Source organism: Megalops cyprinoides, chromosome 21 (assembly GCF_013368585.1).
Source record: "Megalops cyprinoides isolate fMegCyp1 chromosome 21, fMegCyp1.pri, whole genome shotgun sequence".
Classification (NCBI taxonomy): Eukaryota; Metazoa; Chordata; class Actinopteri; order Elopiformes; family Megalopidae; genus Megalops; species Megalops cyprinoides.
In genome coordinates, this window is record NC_050603.1 from 2,733,119 (window position 1) to 2,747,098 (window position 13,980).

The window sequence follows — 13,980 nt, forward strand, 5'->3', positions numbered from 1 at the left end:
CTGAAAAAGGGAACGGAAGAGGCGTGGATATAACAGTGAGCCAAAAAATGTAAAAAGGGGAGGGAGGGAGGGAGGGAAAGAGGGAGGGACTGCAAGATTCACTTAAACTTCAAAGCGAATGCTTCCAAAGAAACAACACCACCTGTTCACCCAGAATATGCGATAATCCACTGTAAACAAACTGACACAAGCTGGTATGTACTAGACTCAGTGATTTGACTTAGAGACAAATTCATTGAGGCACTCAGGAAACACACCATCTGACACACACACTCTGCAGCGGTGTGATGGAGAGATAAGGAGCAGGGCTCATAACCAAAAGGGCACTGGTTCAAGGGCAAAGGTTTAAAAAAAAAAAAACCCAGCAAACAATTAGGAACTATCCTGAGCACATAGCCAAACCATCTCCATCTCCTTTCACTGCAGCCTCACACCTGTATTTAACAAACCTGATCAGACAGGTGAGGCTGGTTAACCGATGGCTGGTAAGACAGACAAACCATTACAAGCTGACAGGTAACAATGAAACAATCAACTGTTTAGAGGTATTTATCATGAAATAAGCTCAGTTATTGACAAATTATTGATTTGACAGACAAAGATCCTTAAATGTTTGAACAATTAACAATTTAACAATTGACAGTTTTGGGGAACAGGCGAGGGTTCTCCTTCACACAGGAGAGTGATGGTCCCACCATATGCCCAGACAGCCTGCCCTTTCCTGCATCCCTCCTCATATACAGCCACCCCTGCTGCCATTGCACCCCTAACCAAAACAATATGCCCCCCTGTACCCTGCTCCCAACAGCAGTATGACCCTTGTCCCTGGTGCCCCCTCTCACTAGCTGTCCCCAGCACCACTGTTTGGTGCAAGAGCCAGGCTCAGAGTTTCCATCACAAACACGGTGTCTCCTCAGAAACTGAGAACTCTTTCAATTCCTGTGTTTCCACGGAAACCAGGGGAGAGTGACAGAGCTAAGGGCTGGGAGGAGGGCACACCCCTGCAGCCCAGCGGCAACGCTCCAACCCCCCCCCCCCAACACAACACAACCCTGTCCCAGTCCCCTAACAGACAAGAAATGCCTTTCCCCACACAAACACCCTCCCCACACATCACACTCAGGTGAGCATAGCTTGCATCTGAACATTTATCAATTTACACACAATATTTAATAAAGCAATTCAAGGTCTTTGCTTGAGGGTACAGCATGCCACCCCTAAGTGCAAAAGTGATATAATAAGATCCATAAATTCAGCCAATAGTAAAGCCCAGGTTAACTCCACACCCCTAAACCAGCAAACCTTCCACACAGATGGGGGACCCTGTGGCACCTGTTCAGGTGAGTAATCAGTGTAATATTTCAGTTACATTTTTTGTCATTTAGCATATGCTCTTATCACACTACCAAACCACATAGAAGCCAAACAGTGGCGGTGCAAAACCACAGAGCTGACATTACAGGTGCATACCTGGTTAAACAAGTAAGGACTTGACACCTGCTTTTGCCAGCCTGATGAAGCACCTCAGCAAAAATAAACTGGGCTTCATCTTTTGAGAAACAGACCGTGACCTTTTCCCTTTTGCCAGACAGTCACCCTCATTAGCGTTTTGTCTACTATTAAAGCTTGAACTTACAGCTCTGTGGTCATTATATGTACTGTTCCTTTTTTAAAATCAGATTACCAGATTCAGTATCACTTCCTGACAGATTTATGACGCTCATACATGCTGGGTACGGATATGCGTATGGGTGGCTCCCCCTGTATGTGACTAAGCGCACTGCACACCTAACCCATTTTAACCCTTACTGTATGCTCGCTATTCCCCTCACAGCTTGGACAGGCACCGTGGTGTAGCGGTAAGGAGCCTCCTGGCCTGAAGGTTGGCGGTAATTACTACATACATTACATTGCATTACATTCATTTAGCAGACGCTCTTATCCAGAGCAACTTCCGGCACAGGAGAACAGACACACCTCTTCAGACTCTACCTGGACTGACACCCTTGCCATTTTTGACCTTGTTGACCTAAGATTCTTGGCATGTGCTTGTAGCTCTATTAATCACCTTGTGTTTGTAGCACGGTAGCTTAACTAGGTAGCATAGCGGTACTTCTTCGTCCCTTGATTGCATTTGATATACAGTATGTATCCCTAGATCAGATTAGCTCTGTCTCGCTACACTGACCTTGTGCTAAGCTTCAGCACTATCTGCTTTGTATGACCTGTACACATCCTGCCCCTGTGCCTGTGCCTGTGCCTGTTCGCCCTTTGTATGCACTTTTGTACGTCGCTTTGGACAAAAGCATCTGCTAAATGAATAGATGTAAAATGTAAATATAAATGTAAGTGTATCCATTCAAGTTAAATGATGAACAGTGTGAGACCAGGCTAACAACACTCCCAGACCAGTGAGTGTGAGCACAACACTATTCAAGCACTACTAGAAGTTAACTTGTGCTAATCTGAAACCAATCAGCCTAAAAAACTAAAGGAAGTTAAGCCATGTACATATACAACCATATCTCAGTGTCACTAGATCAACAACATCCGTAACAGTGGTTGGCTGTACAAATGGGTAACATATAAGCCACGTGAGTCCTTCTAGACAAGGCTGTCTGTTACACTTATAAAGAAAGTAGGGTTGAGTCCATCACAAAAGGAATGTGATTCACTGTGTTAAAGCACTTGCTTTCATTTTTAAGAGTCACGTTTCTCAAGTTTTGTAAACACATGTGCAACAAACCCACATTTTCTTCCATCAAAAAATGCATTTGGTATATTTACGGTCTGAGCATTTGTTTGTGAATATGGCTCTGTGTAATGTACTTTTTGGTTCATGAGGTAATAAAAAGGTCAGTTAGTCCAGACTCAGCTAGCTAGCCCCTGTGGCTAGGGCAGACGGAAAACCAGAGTTGTATACCAATATATATAATATACCTGTATTTATAATATACCCAATATACCTGTATTTCTGCTGCAGGACTGTGGCAGAAACTCAGATGTGGCACACTGGCAGCCATGTTGGTCTAACAAGCAGGGAAAAACAGAACACTACGGGAGATTGTTTTGCTCTCTTATTTCTGACAAAACTCTCAGCTGAGAGAAGCTTTATGGTTGTGAAAAACATGTTCACTGTCACAGTTTACCAGCCTGTGCTTGCTGGACTGGGCAGCGAAAGGCAAACAGAGATGGGAGAGTGAAGCAAGAACAGCAATTGTACCAAAACAAACAAATACATTTTTTATTATGAGGTCTGAATCTTGGTTGCAGTGTCAACTGGAAAAAAACAACACCAAACCATCCCCTGCCCACCCCTTCCCCCCCAAAAAAGAAAAACATAAGAGCAATAACTTATAATCCCTGCTGTAATTATGACCACAATTACAGTAAAAAAAAAAAAAAATGAAAGTTTGCTCTGTCAGACAAATATATATGGACACAGAAACCCAGAATGCACATTTGGACAGCGATCTGAAATGACAGAACGGAACGCTCCCCCAATATTGATTCTGTCCAGACACATGTTACATAAATACTCCAGCCAGAACACAGAATGGTGGTGCTGTGTGAATGTATGTGTGTGTGTGTGTGTGTGTGTGTGTGTGTGTGTGTGTGTGTGTGTGTGTGTGTGTGTGTGTGTGTGTGTGTGTGTGTGTGTGTGTGTGTGTGTGTGTGTGTTGGTGGGGTAAATGACCGGCTCCTGGTCAATGCAGAGGGTAGGTAATGGAGGTTGGTCTGCGGCAGGTTCTGAACAGCAGTTGCCCACTCCCATCAGTGTAAAGCCATTATGCACTTTCTCCTTTTCTGCCACTAGAGGGCAGTGTCATCTACAGAGGCGGCCTCGCCAACGCTCGCTAATGCTACTCGGATTACTTAAAAGTCTGCGCAGTCCAAAATCTGAGGGGTGTGTCGATCAAGAGCACACACTACTCTGGCAATCCCAAATACCTGTATTAGGACATAAAAAGGACAGTGCTTTGATCCCTGGGGATATTCCTCAGGACAATGAACATGGACATCTCACCAATATACACAGTTTACTTAGTAAACTACAATTGTGTACAATTACAAAATATACATATTTAGGCCTTTAATTTGTTGATCCATACCAATTAGATCTGACATGTCTATATATTTTTAAAGATGAATTTTGTATGATACAGCACACTTTTCTGTTATTTCTTCCATCTACTTGTGTATTTTGAAGTTGGACACAATCAATCGTCAGCTAATGAACTGACCGTAGCTGGAGCTGGAGATTACGTCGTTGTTCGATACTCCAGGGACTGAAACTGTCAGTTTTATGGTAACTATCCTGGAGCATGTGAGCTGTGTCAGGGCTGTTTCTGCTTCATTCTGTAGTGTTCGAGTCCTGCTCCTAACCCCAAACAATAATAAGATAAAAATAATAGCTCTAATTGCCATTTTTGTCACTTCAAAGCTTAACCCCGAAGAGCCAACAATACATAAAAGCACAGACTTAATGTGCATCATTAATCAAAGGTAAAGACAGAGAGAGAAAAGAGACACTGATCAGTGGGGTGATACACCGACAGAGAGTACAGCAGACGACAGACCTTACACTCCATATACACCCTGTGTATGTGTGTGTGTGTGTGTGTGTGTGCGCACGCGCGTGTGTGTGTGTGTGTGTGTGTGTGTGCGCGCGCGCGTGTGTGTGAGTGTCTGTGTTGGCTTCACCTCTCAAAGTGTGTCCATCCTTGTCCATACCCTTCCACACTCCACACTGAGCAGTTTAACACTGTCTCCTCCATCACTGAAACAGAAATTAGCGTGTGACGCAGGGCAGACTCCTCCCCCTCCCCTGGCCCCGCCCCTCCCTCCCAGCCCCTCCCACAGTCTCCGCCTGCTCAGGGTGTTAGCGAATCGCCTTGACCGGGCTCTTGAAGCTGGATGCTGCCTGCAGCTGCAGCTGGTATGCCATGGGATGGATCTTAAACCCGTACAGCCTGCGGGAAAGACAGAGAGAGAACGAGAGAAAGAGAGAAAGAGAGAAAGACAGAGAGAGAAAGAGAGAAAGAGAAAACATGAGGGGTGAAAGAGGGGAAGGAGAGACAGAACAAGGAGAGATGGGGGAAAGGACAGAAGAGAGACAGAGATTTGAAGACGTTATGCAAGATATGTTTACTAAGATCCACCAATTACCTTCCTTATCATTCCTCATCACTGTAAATGACTTTACTACAGACATGGTTCACTCCCGCAGCCACACCCACTGTGTGTTAACAGCCGGTACAAATGGACTGAAACACAGAGGCAGCCCCTGCTGAGGGCCTTTGACTGTGGTGTGCCGTCTGTCTCATTTCAGCTTGTCTGCATTCACCGAAGTGAGTGAGAGCTGAGGGAGGTGTATTTACTTTATGCTTTGATTGTGTACTGTGGTGTCTTGCTCCACCTGTAATACACACCACTCTGAAGATCGCCTTTTGTATCTCGCGGGTTCTCTGTGTCCCGTCATTCCTGAGTCACCAGTGCATATCACACAATGCACAACATTTACACTGCACTTTATGTGTGTACATACATTTAAATACACACACAAATGTTTGTGTATTTACAACAAGTGTCAGGTATCGCCTGGGACATTTGACGCTCACAAATATTTGACTTGAGCGTTTATCCAACAAAGTCTGGTTTCAAGCCAATGCTCAGGATCATTCACACTGCATCTGTGGGAAAACAGTGATTTAATTGATGGTGATCTGGTTTCTGACGGGGTTTCCAGGAGCACACAGGGGTGTGGAAGCAGGGACTGTCTGCAGTGTAAGAAAGACTACTAGAGGTAACCAAACCAACTCAATGGCTGTTACTGCACACTTTGCCTGAGAGGAAATTCCGCAGGATCCGCCATCTTCTCAAGTACAGACTGGTGGCTATAAAAAGTCTTTAAGATTAAAAACAATTACAATTTTACTGCTTTGCTGTCTTTGCTCAATAACTAATTATAGTCTTAAGACTAAAAATCTGGCAAAAAATTTTTTAAATGTGGGGCTAGTTTATGGCCATATTTTCAGATGGACAGGCCAATCCTCAATTTGTGGTGTTTTAACAAACACTTCCTGTTTAGACAGGAAGTGAGAATAATTACAGACAGTCAAGGTAAGGATGGCACAGTGGGGTCACTACTTCCCCCCCAGCTCTGAAAAAGGCTGTGGTTTAAAAGGGCAGTGACACCTGCAACCATGACCCCAAAACCTGACCCCTGACCTCACCTGGGCACAAACTGGTTGGCGGGTCGTTTGGGCCGGTACTCGGGGTGCACCATGAACAGCATGTGGGGGAACCCCGTCCCAAAGTAGGCTCCGTCCGTGTGGTGGTGCCGCGAAGATTTCGGGGTGTACACATCCATGCACTTAGGGCAGTACAGCTTCACCATGGCCTCTCCTGGGATATCGGACAGCCCTGCAGAGGCACAGAGACATTTATACAGTATATACACGCTGACTGACTGGACACTACAGTACATTAGCACTACACTGAGAGAGAGGTCAATACAGTACATACACACTGACTGACTCACCAATGGGGAGCATAGGTTGATTCTCACAGTAAACCCTAGGACAGTAGCCGAAGTCTCCCTGCTGGTACTTCTCCAGCTGCGTCAGAAAAGTGAGAGAGACAACTGATAGTTAGAGAGAAGAAGACAGATAATACAGCACCATTAATACAGTTTAGTGTGAATCTCCTTCCACTGAGAATGAGCCTGTGAGACGGGTGAGAGAGGGGTGTGAGAGAGGTGTGAGAGAGGGGTGTGAGAGGGGTATGGGGGGGTGAGAGAGGAGTGTGAGAGGTGTACCATTTGGGCGATGCCCCTGTTGGTCAGGATGTAGCGGGCGTGGATCAAGCCATACAGCATCTCGGCTGCCTGCTCAATCAGGTCGCTCTGGTTGGGGTTATCCTCCAGCTCCTCATCTGTGAGAGGGAAATTGGACACAATGCTTTATACTTCACACAGCAAACACAGAGATCATAAAATACACACACACGCACACACACCCTGCTCACACAGCACAGCGCGCCTTTACACAACACACACATACACACACCTACAGATCAAACAGAATACATAATACCATGTATTGTGATTTACTGCAATGCACTAACCAGGTTCCAGGTCTAGGATCATGTCTAGGGCCTGGCGGTAGTGGGGCACCTGCTCATTGAGTCCTGTCAGGTTAAACTTGTCCTGGATGTAGTCCTCGTCCACCTGACACACACAGAGAAAAGAGACAGGTCTGTGAGCATGCTGCCAAGCCAAGAAAATGCCTCCACAGTGACACACAACAGCACAACTGAAACCATGTGGACATTATTCAGTTTCAGTGGTGTGACTTACTCTTACACTGATTAGGTCTGCATCGGTGCACATTTACACTCACACTGACGCTTAGTAGATGCTCTTATCCAAAGCAATGAACAAGATGAATAAATTTAACAATACTTAGACATTGATGATGTCCAGCAGATGCTCTTATCCAGAGCAACACCGGAAGCCAGCCACATCCAGCACAACAACACGAACAAGGACCTCAGCATCCCCACACAGACAAGAGCCAGTATCAAACACACAAGGGACCACAAATGCGCACCTGACCCAGGAGGCAAGTTCAACACAACATATCAATGAACATATCAACACATCGCCACTATCCAACAGTGTGAAGCGGCCAAAGCTGGTGTAGGTAGACCTGGCCATGTGACAGAGAGATCACAGAGGGGCGGCTGTTTGTCAGCTGGTTTCACAGCTTCGGGGACTTGTATACAAAGAATGAACTGTAAGAAAGGAGGATATGACGTGGCAAACGCCAGGTGGGACACATGCTCACTGACCTCACAGAAGAATTCATTTCCTCTCAGCCCACAGAACCAGGAGATCCAGGACACCTCTTCCGAACTGCTCATTTTGTGACCTCCTGGAAGCTGTGAACATAGAAGACACACAGTTAATATACCTTATGCAGAAAACGAGTAAGTAAAGGGCACCCACCTGCTTCATCCTCTAAAAATACGTGTAGACGGGAACGCACACATAAACTCGCGTCCCAGAAAAAGACAACTTACCCAAACCTAGTCTAGCCATCAATACAGACAGCCGTCACGTTAGCAAAGAAACTAACTATACCAGCTACCCTTCTTATTTAGACAGAATCACTTACCCAAATATATACAATTTTGGATAAGTGATCGCTACGGCTTTCGTTAGCAATAGACGGACTAGCGGGCAGTATACATTACCTTGTCACACCTTAAGCAGCCACAATAATAAAGCTGGCTGTGTAGGTAACTAACTAGCTGTGCCAATCAATACACTGTCCCTTACGTAAGCTCCCTGTTGCTAACCATAAGATGTAGTTAGCTAAATGGCATATATATCTGGAGCAAAGCACACTCCAGCAGGACTATTAAAAGATGCTCGGAAACTAAGTTCCCTGGTGTAGATATTCGTTTCTGATAGCTGAAAGGCTAACGCTAAGTACTGTGATATCTTAATAACAGACCGGCTTCGGCGACAGCGACCCCAACATGGCGCATCGGCCGAACTAGGCCACACGGTGCTTGATCTCTGTAGCAGTTTCATACAGCTACTTAAGCATTTTAGACAGACTCCGACTCTCAGGAACTTACCCGCCCTGTTTACGCGAGATCTAAGATGTCAGTGAAACGGGAGAAGCTGTGTTTGAGGGCTGATCAGCGGCTGTGTTCAACGCGTCCCTCGGACACCTACACCCGGCTGCAGTATCTGCTGCGTCCCGGTGCCGCAGAACCCGGAACTACCGGTTTCTTTAAGATGCTGATTGGCCTCCTCTCATGTCAATCAAAAGAGGCAGACCGTTGACCACATGTAGAGATTGTGAATGGATGCGCACCACAGGACGACGGAGTTAATCCGTCTATTTTCCCCAAAACTAAATCCAATAGAAGCTTTAAAATTTGAAATAGAGAAGTGATCTTTTTGTAATGTTTCTGTTACTTTTATGTAGTATGCTTTATTAGACCTATTACATGGGCGAGGGAGAGAAAACGAACATACACGAAAAATAAAAATTTGTACGTTTTGGTGAAAACCATGGAGTGAATTCTGATTTAAATAATGTCAAAGTCAATCACATTCGTAAAATCACTCATGAGCACAGGCGCTATTAAACACAATCGATTTCATGGAAGGAAAGAAATTATAGGTTATTATAGGCTTAGAGATTCAAACACTTGATTTTGCTTAATCTACGAATCTACTTAAAAACATCATGAACGAACTAATCACTCAGAACGCACCTCTTCCCTCCGATTCTACCGAAGCAGAACGGAACGGTCATCAATAACCAAGAACACATGATAAAATCACGGTTCTTAATCCGCTTCGCGCTCAGAAAGAGGCACCGACGCTCTTCATCGTGATTAGCGAGACCAAACACTTTCGAAACGCATTTCTCTAGTTAATCACTATAGAAATGATCCCTGAAAGTATAGTCTTAACGATTGCTAGACGCTTGAACGGAAGCCTGTAATCTAGCTGTATGTTTTACCCACGGTGTTTCTACTCCCTGCGCGCACAGGTCAATAAGCTGTGCTGTGTTATTATAAGAAGTTAATTTACAACGAGACAGTAGTTGGCTAAATTAGCTAACTGGGTAGCTAAGGCTATAAAAATAAATATAAACATCGTAGAAGAACAAGCCGGTTAGTTGTATTTTAAATAACTCATAGATTTTATGTATTGGGGTGATTCACGGTTGCAGATTTCAGGCTGATTGGTATACTGTCCGTTAGCTAGCGTTTCGAAACGAGGACCCATCGTTGTGTTGACCGTCATTTAACAGTAATTCTCATAACTTTGAGTTACAAAAACAATAGTTCTTATACAAAAAAAGATTTTAACACAGACAACGCGTTTACACCATGTGCAAAAACACTGTTCAAAATCTGTTTTTAGTATACGAAATTTCAGCTAATCACTCAGAAAGCACCTCTTTCCTCCGATTCTACCGAAGCAGAACGGAACGGTCATCAATAACCAAGAACACATGATAAAATCACGGTTCTTAATCCGCTTCGCGCTCAGAAAGAGGCACCGACGCTCCTCATCGTGATTAGCGAGACCAAACACTTTCGAAACGCATTTCTCTAGTTAATCACTATAGAAATGATCCCTGAAAGTATAGTCTTAACGATCAGTAGGTGCTTGAGCGGAAGCCTATAATCTAGCTGTATGTTTTACCCACGGTGTTTCTGCTCATCGATTTCACAGATCAACGAATTGTGTATAAATTCAACGATGTGTCATATGACGCGTGTGCTAGTGAGCTACGGCTTCTAAAAGAATACAAAGTTCATTAACTAACAGCTAATAAAATAGCAAAGTCCACATAAAAATGTCTAATGTCATATATCAAAGACTGATGAGCAAGACTTCGTAATGACATTGAAAGCTGGTATTTTCACGAAAGTCGGTGGCTAGTTAGCTGTTCTAGCAACGCGCTGATCCATGTGTGAAAACGTCAGCGCGGATCAGCGCTCCGCAGCCTGCGCGTGCTTTCAGTTTCCAGCGTGGTCAGGAAATTAGCAGCGGTGAATAAAACATCACATCGAGATCCGTTCACTTGGATAAGTTTATGTAAAGGATTCTGTAAACATCACACTTTTATGCTTTTTTCCGATTTTAACAAACAGTTGTGAAAGAGAAATCTTGACAAACTTTTCCGATTGAGGCTGCCGCATTGCATTAATGTTTGCATACAGTGGCATCGTCTGCTTTCATTGGATAGTTAGCGATTCGTCACAGGCACGAACTGTAGAAGAATTCGTCGGTGGGAATCGGCCCTCACCGTTTAATGTTTTTCCTTACCATAGACAAAATGCGTGAGTACAGCTAATACTTTATGAAATTTAAAGGGACGCAGCTGGAGTTAATATGAATTACAAAATGTTATAACACTCCCCCCAAAATTCCTCTTGATTGATTTGGGACCCCACCATGTAAGAGCTCTGAACTGTTTTTGGACAGAGACATCCTTCAAGGATATTCTTCCTCCTGAGGAAGACCACCGCTGCTCCTGGTCCCCTCCTCCTGCGTTCACCCTTCGGCTGTGACTCTGTTCTGGCCCGCCGGCTGGAAAAGCTTCTCTTGTCAGCCACAGGCTCTTTCTGGGTCATCTCTGGCTCTCCTCCTCCCCTACTTGATGAGTGGTGGTTGTGAGGGGAGAAGTGTGAACGCCACTACCTCCTCCTGCTTTTGGAACTCTATAAAGTCCCTGCTCTAGCCTCCTGAAGGCTGCCTCCGGCTCTACATTGGACCGAGATGAATTCCGATTCAAGATATCAGGGGGTTTGGCGCCCCCTGCTGGACTGTGGTTATGATGGGCACTGAGGCCAAACTGCTGCTTGCCGTTGGTGTGTATCACCTGCACCTCCCTCTAGCCCCCCTGCTATTACTACTGCCCCCACCTCCACCTCCATCTCCGCTTCCACCTCCACCTCCTCCTGTGTAGGTGCCCCTGCTGCCTCGGCCTCTCCCGGAGAACTCCCCTCTTGCCGGGAAAACATGACCAAACAGATCTTTTCAAAGGGAACAGGAAACTGATGTAGATACTTTTTTTTGATAGCTTAATGGCTAACACTATGGGGTAGCTAAATAACATAACTAGGCCTATAGTGACAGAATTGCCAATGAATAGTTTATTTTTAAATTTTATGGTCTTTTTATTATTAAAGGGTACGTGAAATAAATCAATCGTGATAAGCGAGACCGGCACTTTTGAAACATTTCTCTCTAATGAAGTAGCCTACTATTGAAATGATCCATGAAAAGAAGTCTTATTTTATAGTGATGCTTGAAAGGAGACCTGTTATCTAGCTGAATGTCTTATCCACAGATCAACGAAATGTGCTACGCTATTTTGTTGTTACAGATTAAATACAGTGTAAATATCATAGCACTACTATAAAAACGGTTTTTCAAAACTGTATGAGTAGTTCTTGACCATTTCAAGGATAGCCAACACAGTTTAAATATCATTGCGACTGAACACTTCAGCAAATCACTCAGAAAGCACCTCTTCCCTCCGATTCTACCGAAGCAAAACGGAACGGTCATCAATAACCAAGAACACATGATAAAATCACGGTTCTTAATCCGCTTCGCGCTCAGAAAGAGGCACCGACGCTCCTCATCGTGATTAGCGAGACCAAACACTTTCGAAACGCATTTCTCTAGTTAAAAACTATAGAAATGATCCCTGAAAGTATAGTCTTAACGATTGCTAGACGCTTGAACGGAAGCCTGTAATCTAGCTGTATGTTTTACCCACGGTGTTTCTACTCCCTGCGCGCACAGGTCAATAAACTGTGCTGTGTTATTATAAGAAGTTAATTTACAACGAGACAGTAGTTGGCTAAATTAGCTAACTGGGTAGCTAAGGCTATAAAAATAAATATAAACATCGTAGAAGAACAAGCCGGTTAGTTGTATTTTAAATAACTCATAGATTTTATGTATTGGGGTGATTCACGGTTGCAGATTTCAGGCTGATTGGTATACTGTCCGTTAGCTAGCGTTTCGAAACGAGGACCCATCGTTGTGTTGACCGTCATTTAACAGTAATTCTCATAACTTTGAGTTACAAAAACAATAGTTCTTATACAAAAAAAGATTTTAACACAGACAACGCGTTTACACCATGTGCAAAAACACTGTTCAAAATCTGTTTTTAGTATACGAAATTTCAGCTAATCACTCAGAAAGCACCTCTTTCCTCCGATTCTACCGAAGCAAAACGGAACGGTCATCAATAACCAAGAACACATGATAAAATCACGGTTCTTAATCCGCTTCGCGCTCAGAAAGAGGCACCGACGCTCCTCATCGTGATTAGCGAGACCAAACACTTTCGAAACGCATTTCTCTAGTTAATCACTATAGAAATGATCCCTGAAAGTATAGTCTTAGAAATCAGTAGGTGCTTGAGCGGAAGCCTATAATCTAGCTGTATGTTTTACCCACGGTGTTTCTGCTCATCGATTTCACAGATCAACGAATTGAGTATAAATTCAACGATGCGCCACAGAAGGTTAGTGATAGTGAGGTACAGCTCCGAAAAGAAGTTCTTTGTCTTATAATTTATAAAACAATATAACATCAGTTACCATGTATTTATTTAATGTGACACATCAATGGCTGTTTAACGAGACTTGGAAATAACAGAATAGATAGCATGATATTTTCACTACAGGAGGCAGCAAAGCGCACGGATCTTCACATAGTGCTCGGACTGCGGAATGGGGGGTCGGAATCGGCGCTGACGCCACTAGTCGCCATCTTTTGACGTACAAGGATATGTTTAATTGTTTCTAAGTGGTATGTCGAGCGCCACAAAATAATCAGCTCTTTACGTTTTTGCTACATTTTTTTAGCATTCTTGTAACAATGTCTACACAAATTTTTAAAAATCTCTTAAACACTGATTTCACATTTAAGATTGACACCTATCTCGTAGTGCGCATGCGCTATGCCCCTCAGCACGGCTTCATCTCTCCGCAGAGGCGCAGGCGTGGAACGGCGTCGCCAGCATGCGTACGCTCCCAGCGTCACCGAGGTAAGCAGCGCTGTACAAAACATCATTAACACGCATTCTTTTGGATCATTTTACGTGTAGGCATTTACACGTATATACTATATGTTTAAGCATTTTTTCTTTTGCCGCCCAACAAGTTTAAAAGAGTTGAATCTTGATAAGACATTTGATAAAAGGCCCCCGCAATGCATTATTTCGTATTTGCATAACGTGACACAGTCTGTTTTCATTGGGTGGTAAGAATATTTGTCACAGGCACAAGTAGTGGAATTCGTTGGTTTTATCGGTTTGATATATTGTGGTCTTGCCACAGATAAAAAACAAATACAGCCGATACATAATCAAATTTAAAGGAACATTGTGTTCGTGGAGATGTCATAAAAATATA

General features: G+C 43.9%; 1 protein-coding gene and 4 non-coding genes across 5 annotated transcripts; all 5 read right to left on the reverse strand.

Moving 5' to 3' along the window:
• Positions 1 to 4,645: 4,645 nt before the first annotated feature.
• csnk2b (casein kinase 2, beta polypeptide) lies at positions 4,646 to 8,762 on the reverse strand. The gene is made up of 7 exons (XM_036515710.1): positions 8,650 to 8,762; positions 7,855 to 7,944; positions 7,129 to 7,231; positions 6,821 to 6,936; positions 6,545 to 6,620; positions 6,237 to 6,426; positions 4,646 to 4,973 (listed from the first exon to the last, which is right to left on the reverse strand). The coding sequence occupies exons 2-7, from the start codon at positions 7,924 to 7,926 to the stop codon at positions 4,883 to 4,885; spliced, it is 648 nt and encodes a 215-aa protein (XP_036371603.1). The 5' UTR covers positions 7,927 to 7,944; positions 8,650 to 8,762; the 3' UTR covers positions 4,646 to 4,882.
• Positions 8,763 to 9,281: 519 nt separating this feature from the next.
• On the reverse strand, positions 9,282 to 9,496 carry LOC118769310. Its single transcript, XR_005004480.1, has one exon. It is a non-coding gene; the product is annotated as a small nucleolar RNA U3 (small nucleolar RNA).
• Positions 9,497 to 9,973: 477 nt separating this feature from the next.
• Positions 9,974 to 10,188, reverse strand: LOC118769308. The gene has a single exon (XR_005004478.1). It is a non-coding gene; the product is annotated as a small nucleolar RNA U3 (small nucleolar RNA).
• Positions 10,189 to 12,058: 1,870 nt separating this feature from the next.
• LOC118769309 lies at positions 12,059 to 12,273 on the reverse strand. Its single transcript, XR_005004479.1, has one exon. It is a non-coding gene; the product is annotated as a small nucleolar RNA U3 (small nucleolar RNA).
• Positions 12,274 to 12,750: 477 nt separating this feature from the next.
• LOC118769311 lies at positions 12,751 to 12,965 on the reverse strand. The gene has a single exon (XR_005004481.1). It is a non-coding gene; the product is annotated as a small nucleolar RNA U3 (small nucleolar RNA).
• Positions 12,966 to 13,980: the final 1,015 nt, after the last annotated feature.

Excerpts from the sequence above, each read along its gene's own strand:
- csnk2b (XM_036515710.1), bottom strand. The coding sequence starts at position 7,926 with ATGAGCAGTTCGGAAGAGGTGTCCTGGATCTCCTGGTTCTGTGGGCTG. Across the intron at positions 6,621-6,820 it reads ACAGGGGCATCGCCCAAATG|CTGGAGAAGTACCAGCAGGG; the intron begins GTACACCTCTCA and ends TTTCTGACGCAG. Across the intron at positions 6,427-6,544 it reads TCAACCTATGCTCCCCATTG|GGCTGTCCGATATCCCAGGA; the intron begins GTGAGTCAGTCA and ends GTGCCTCTGCAG.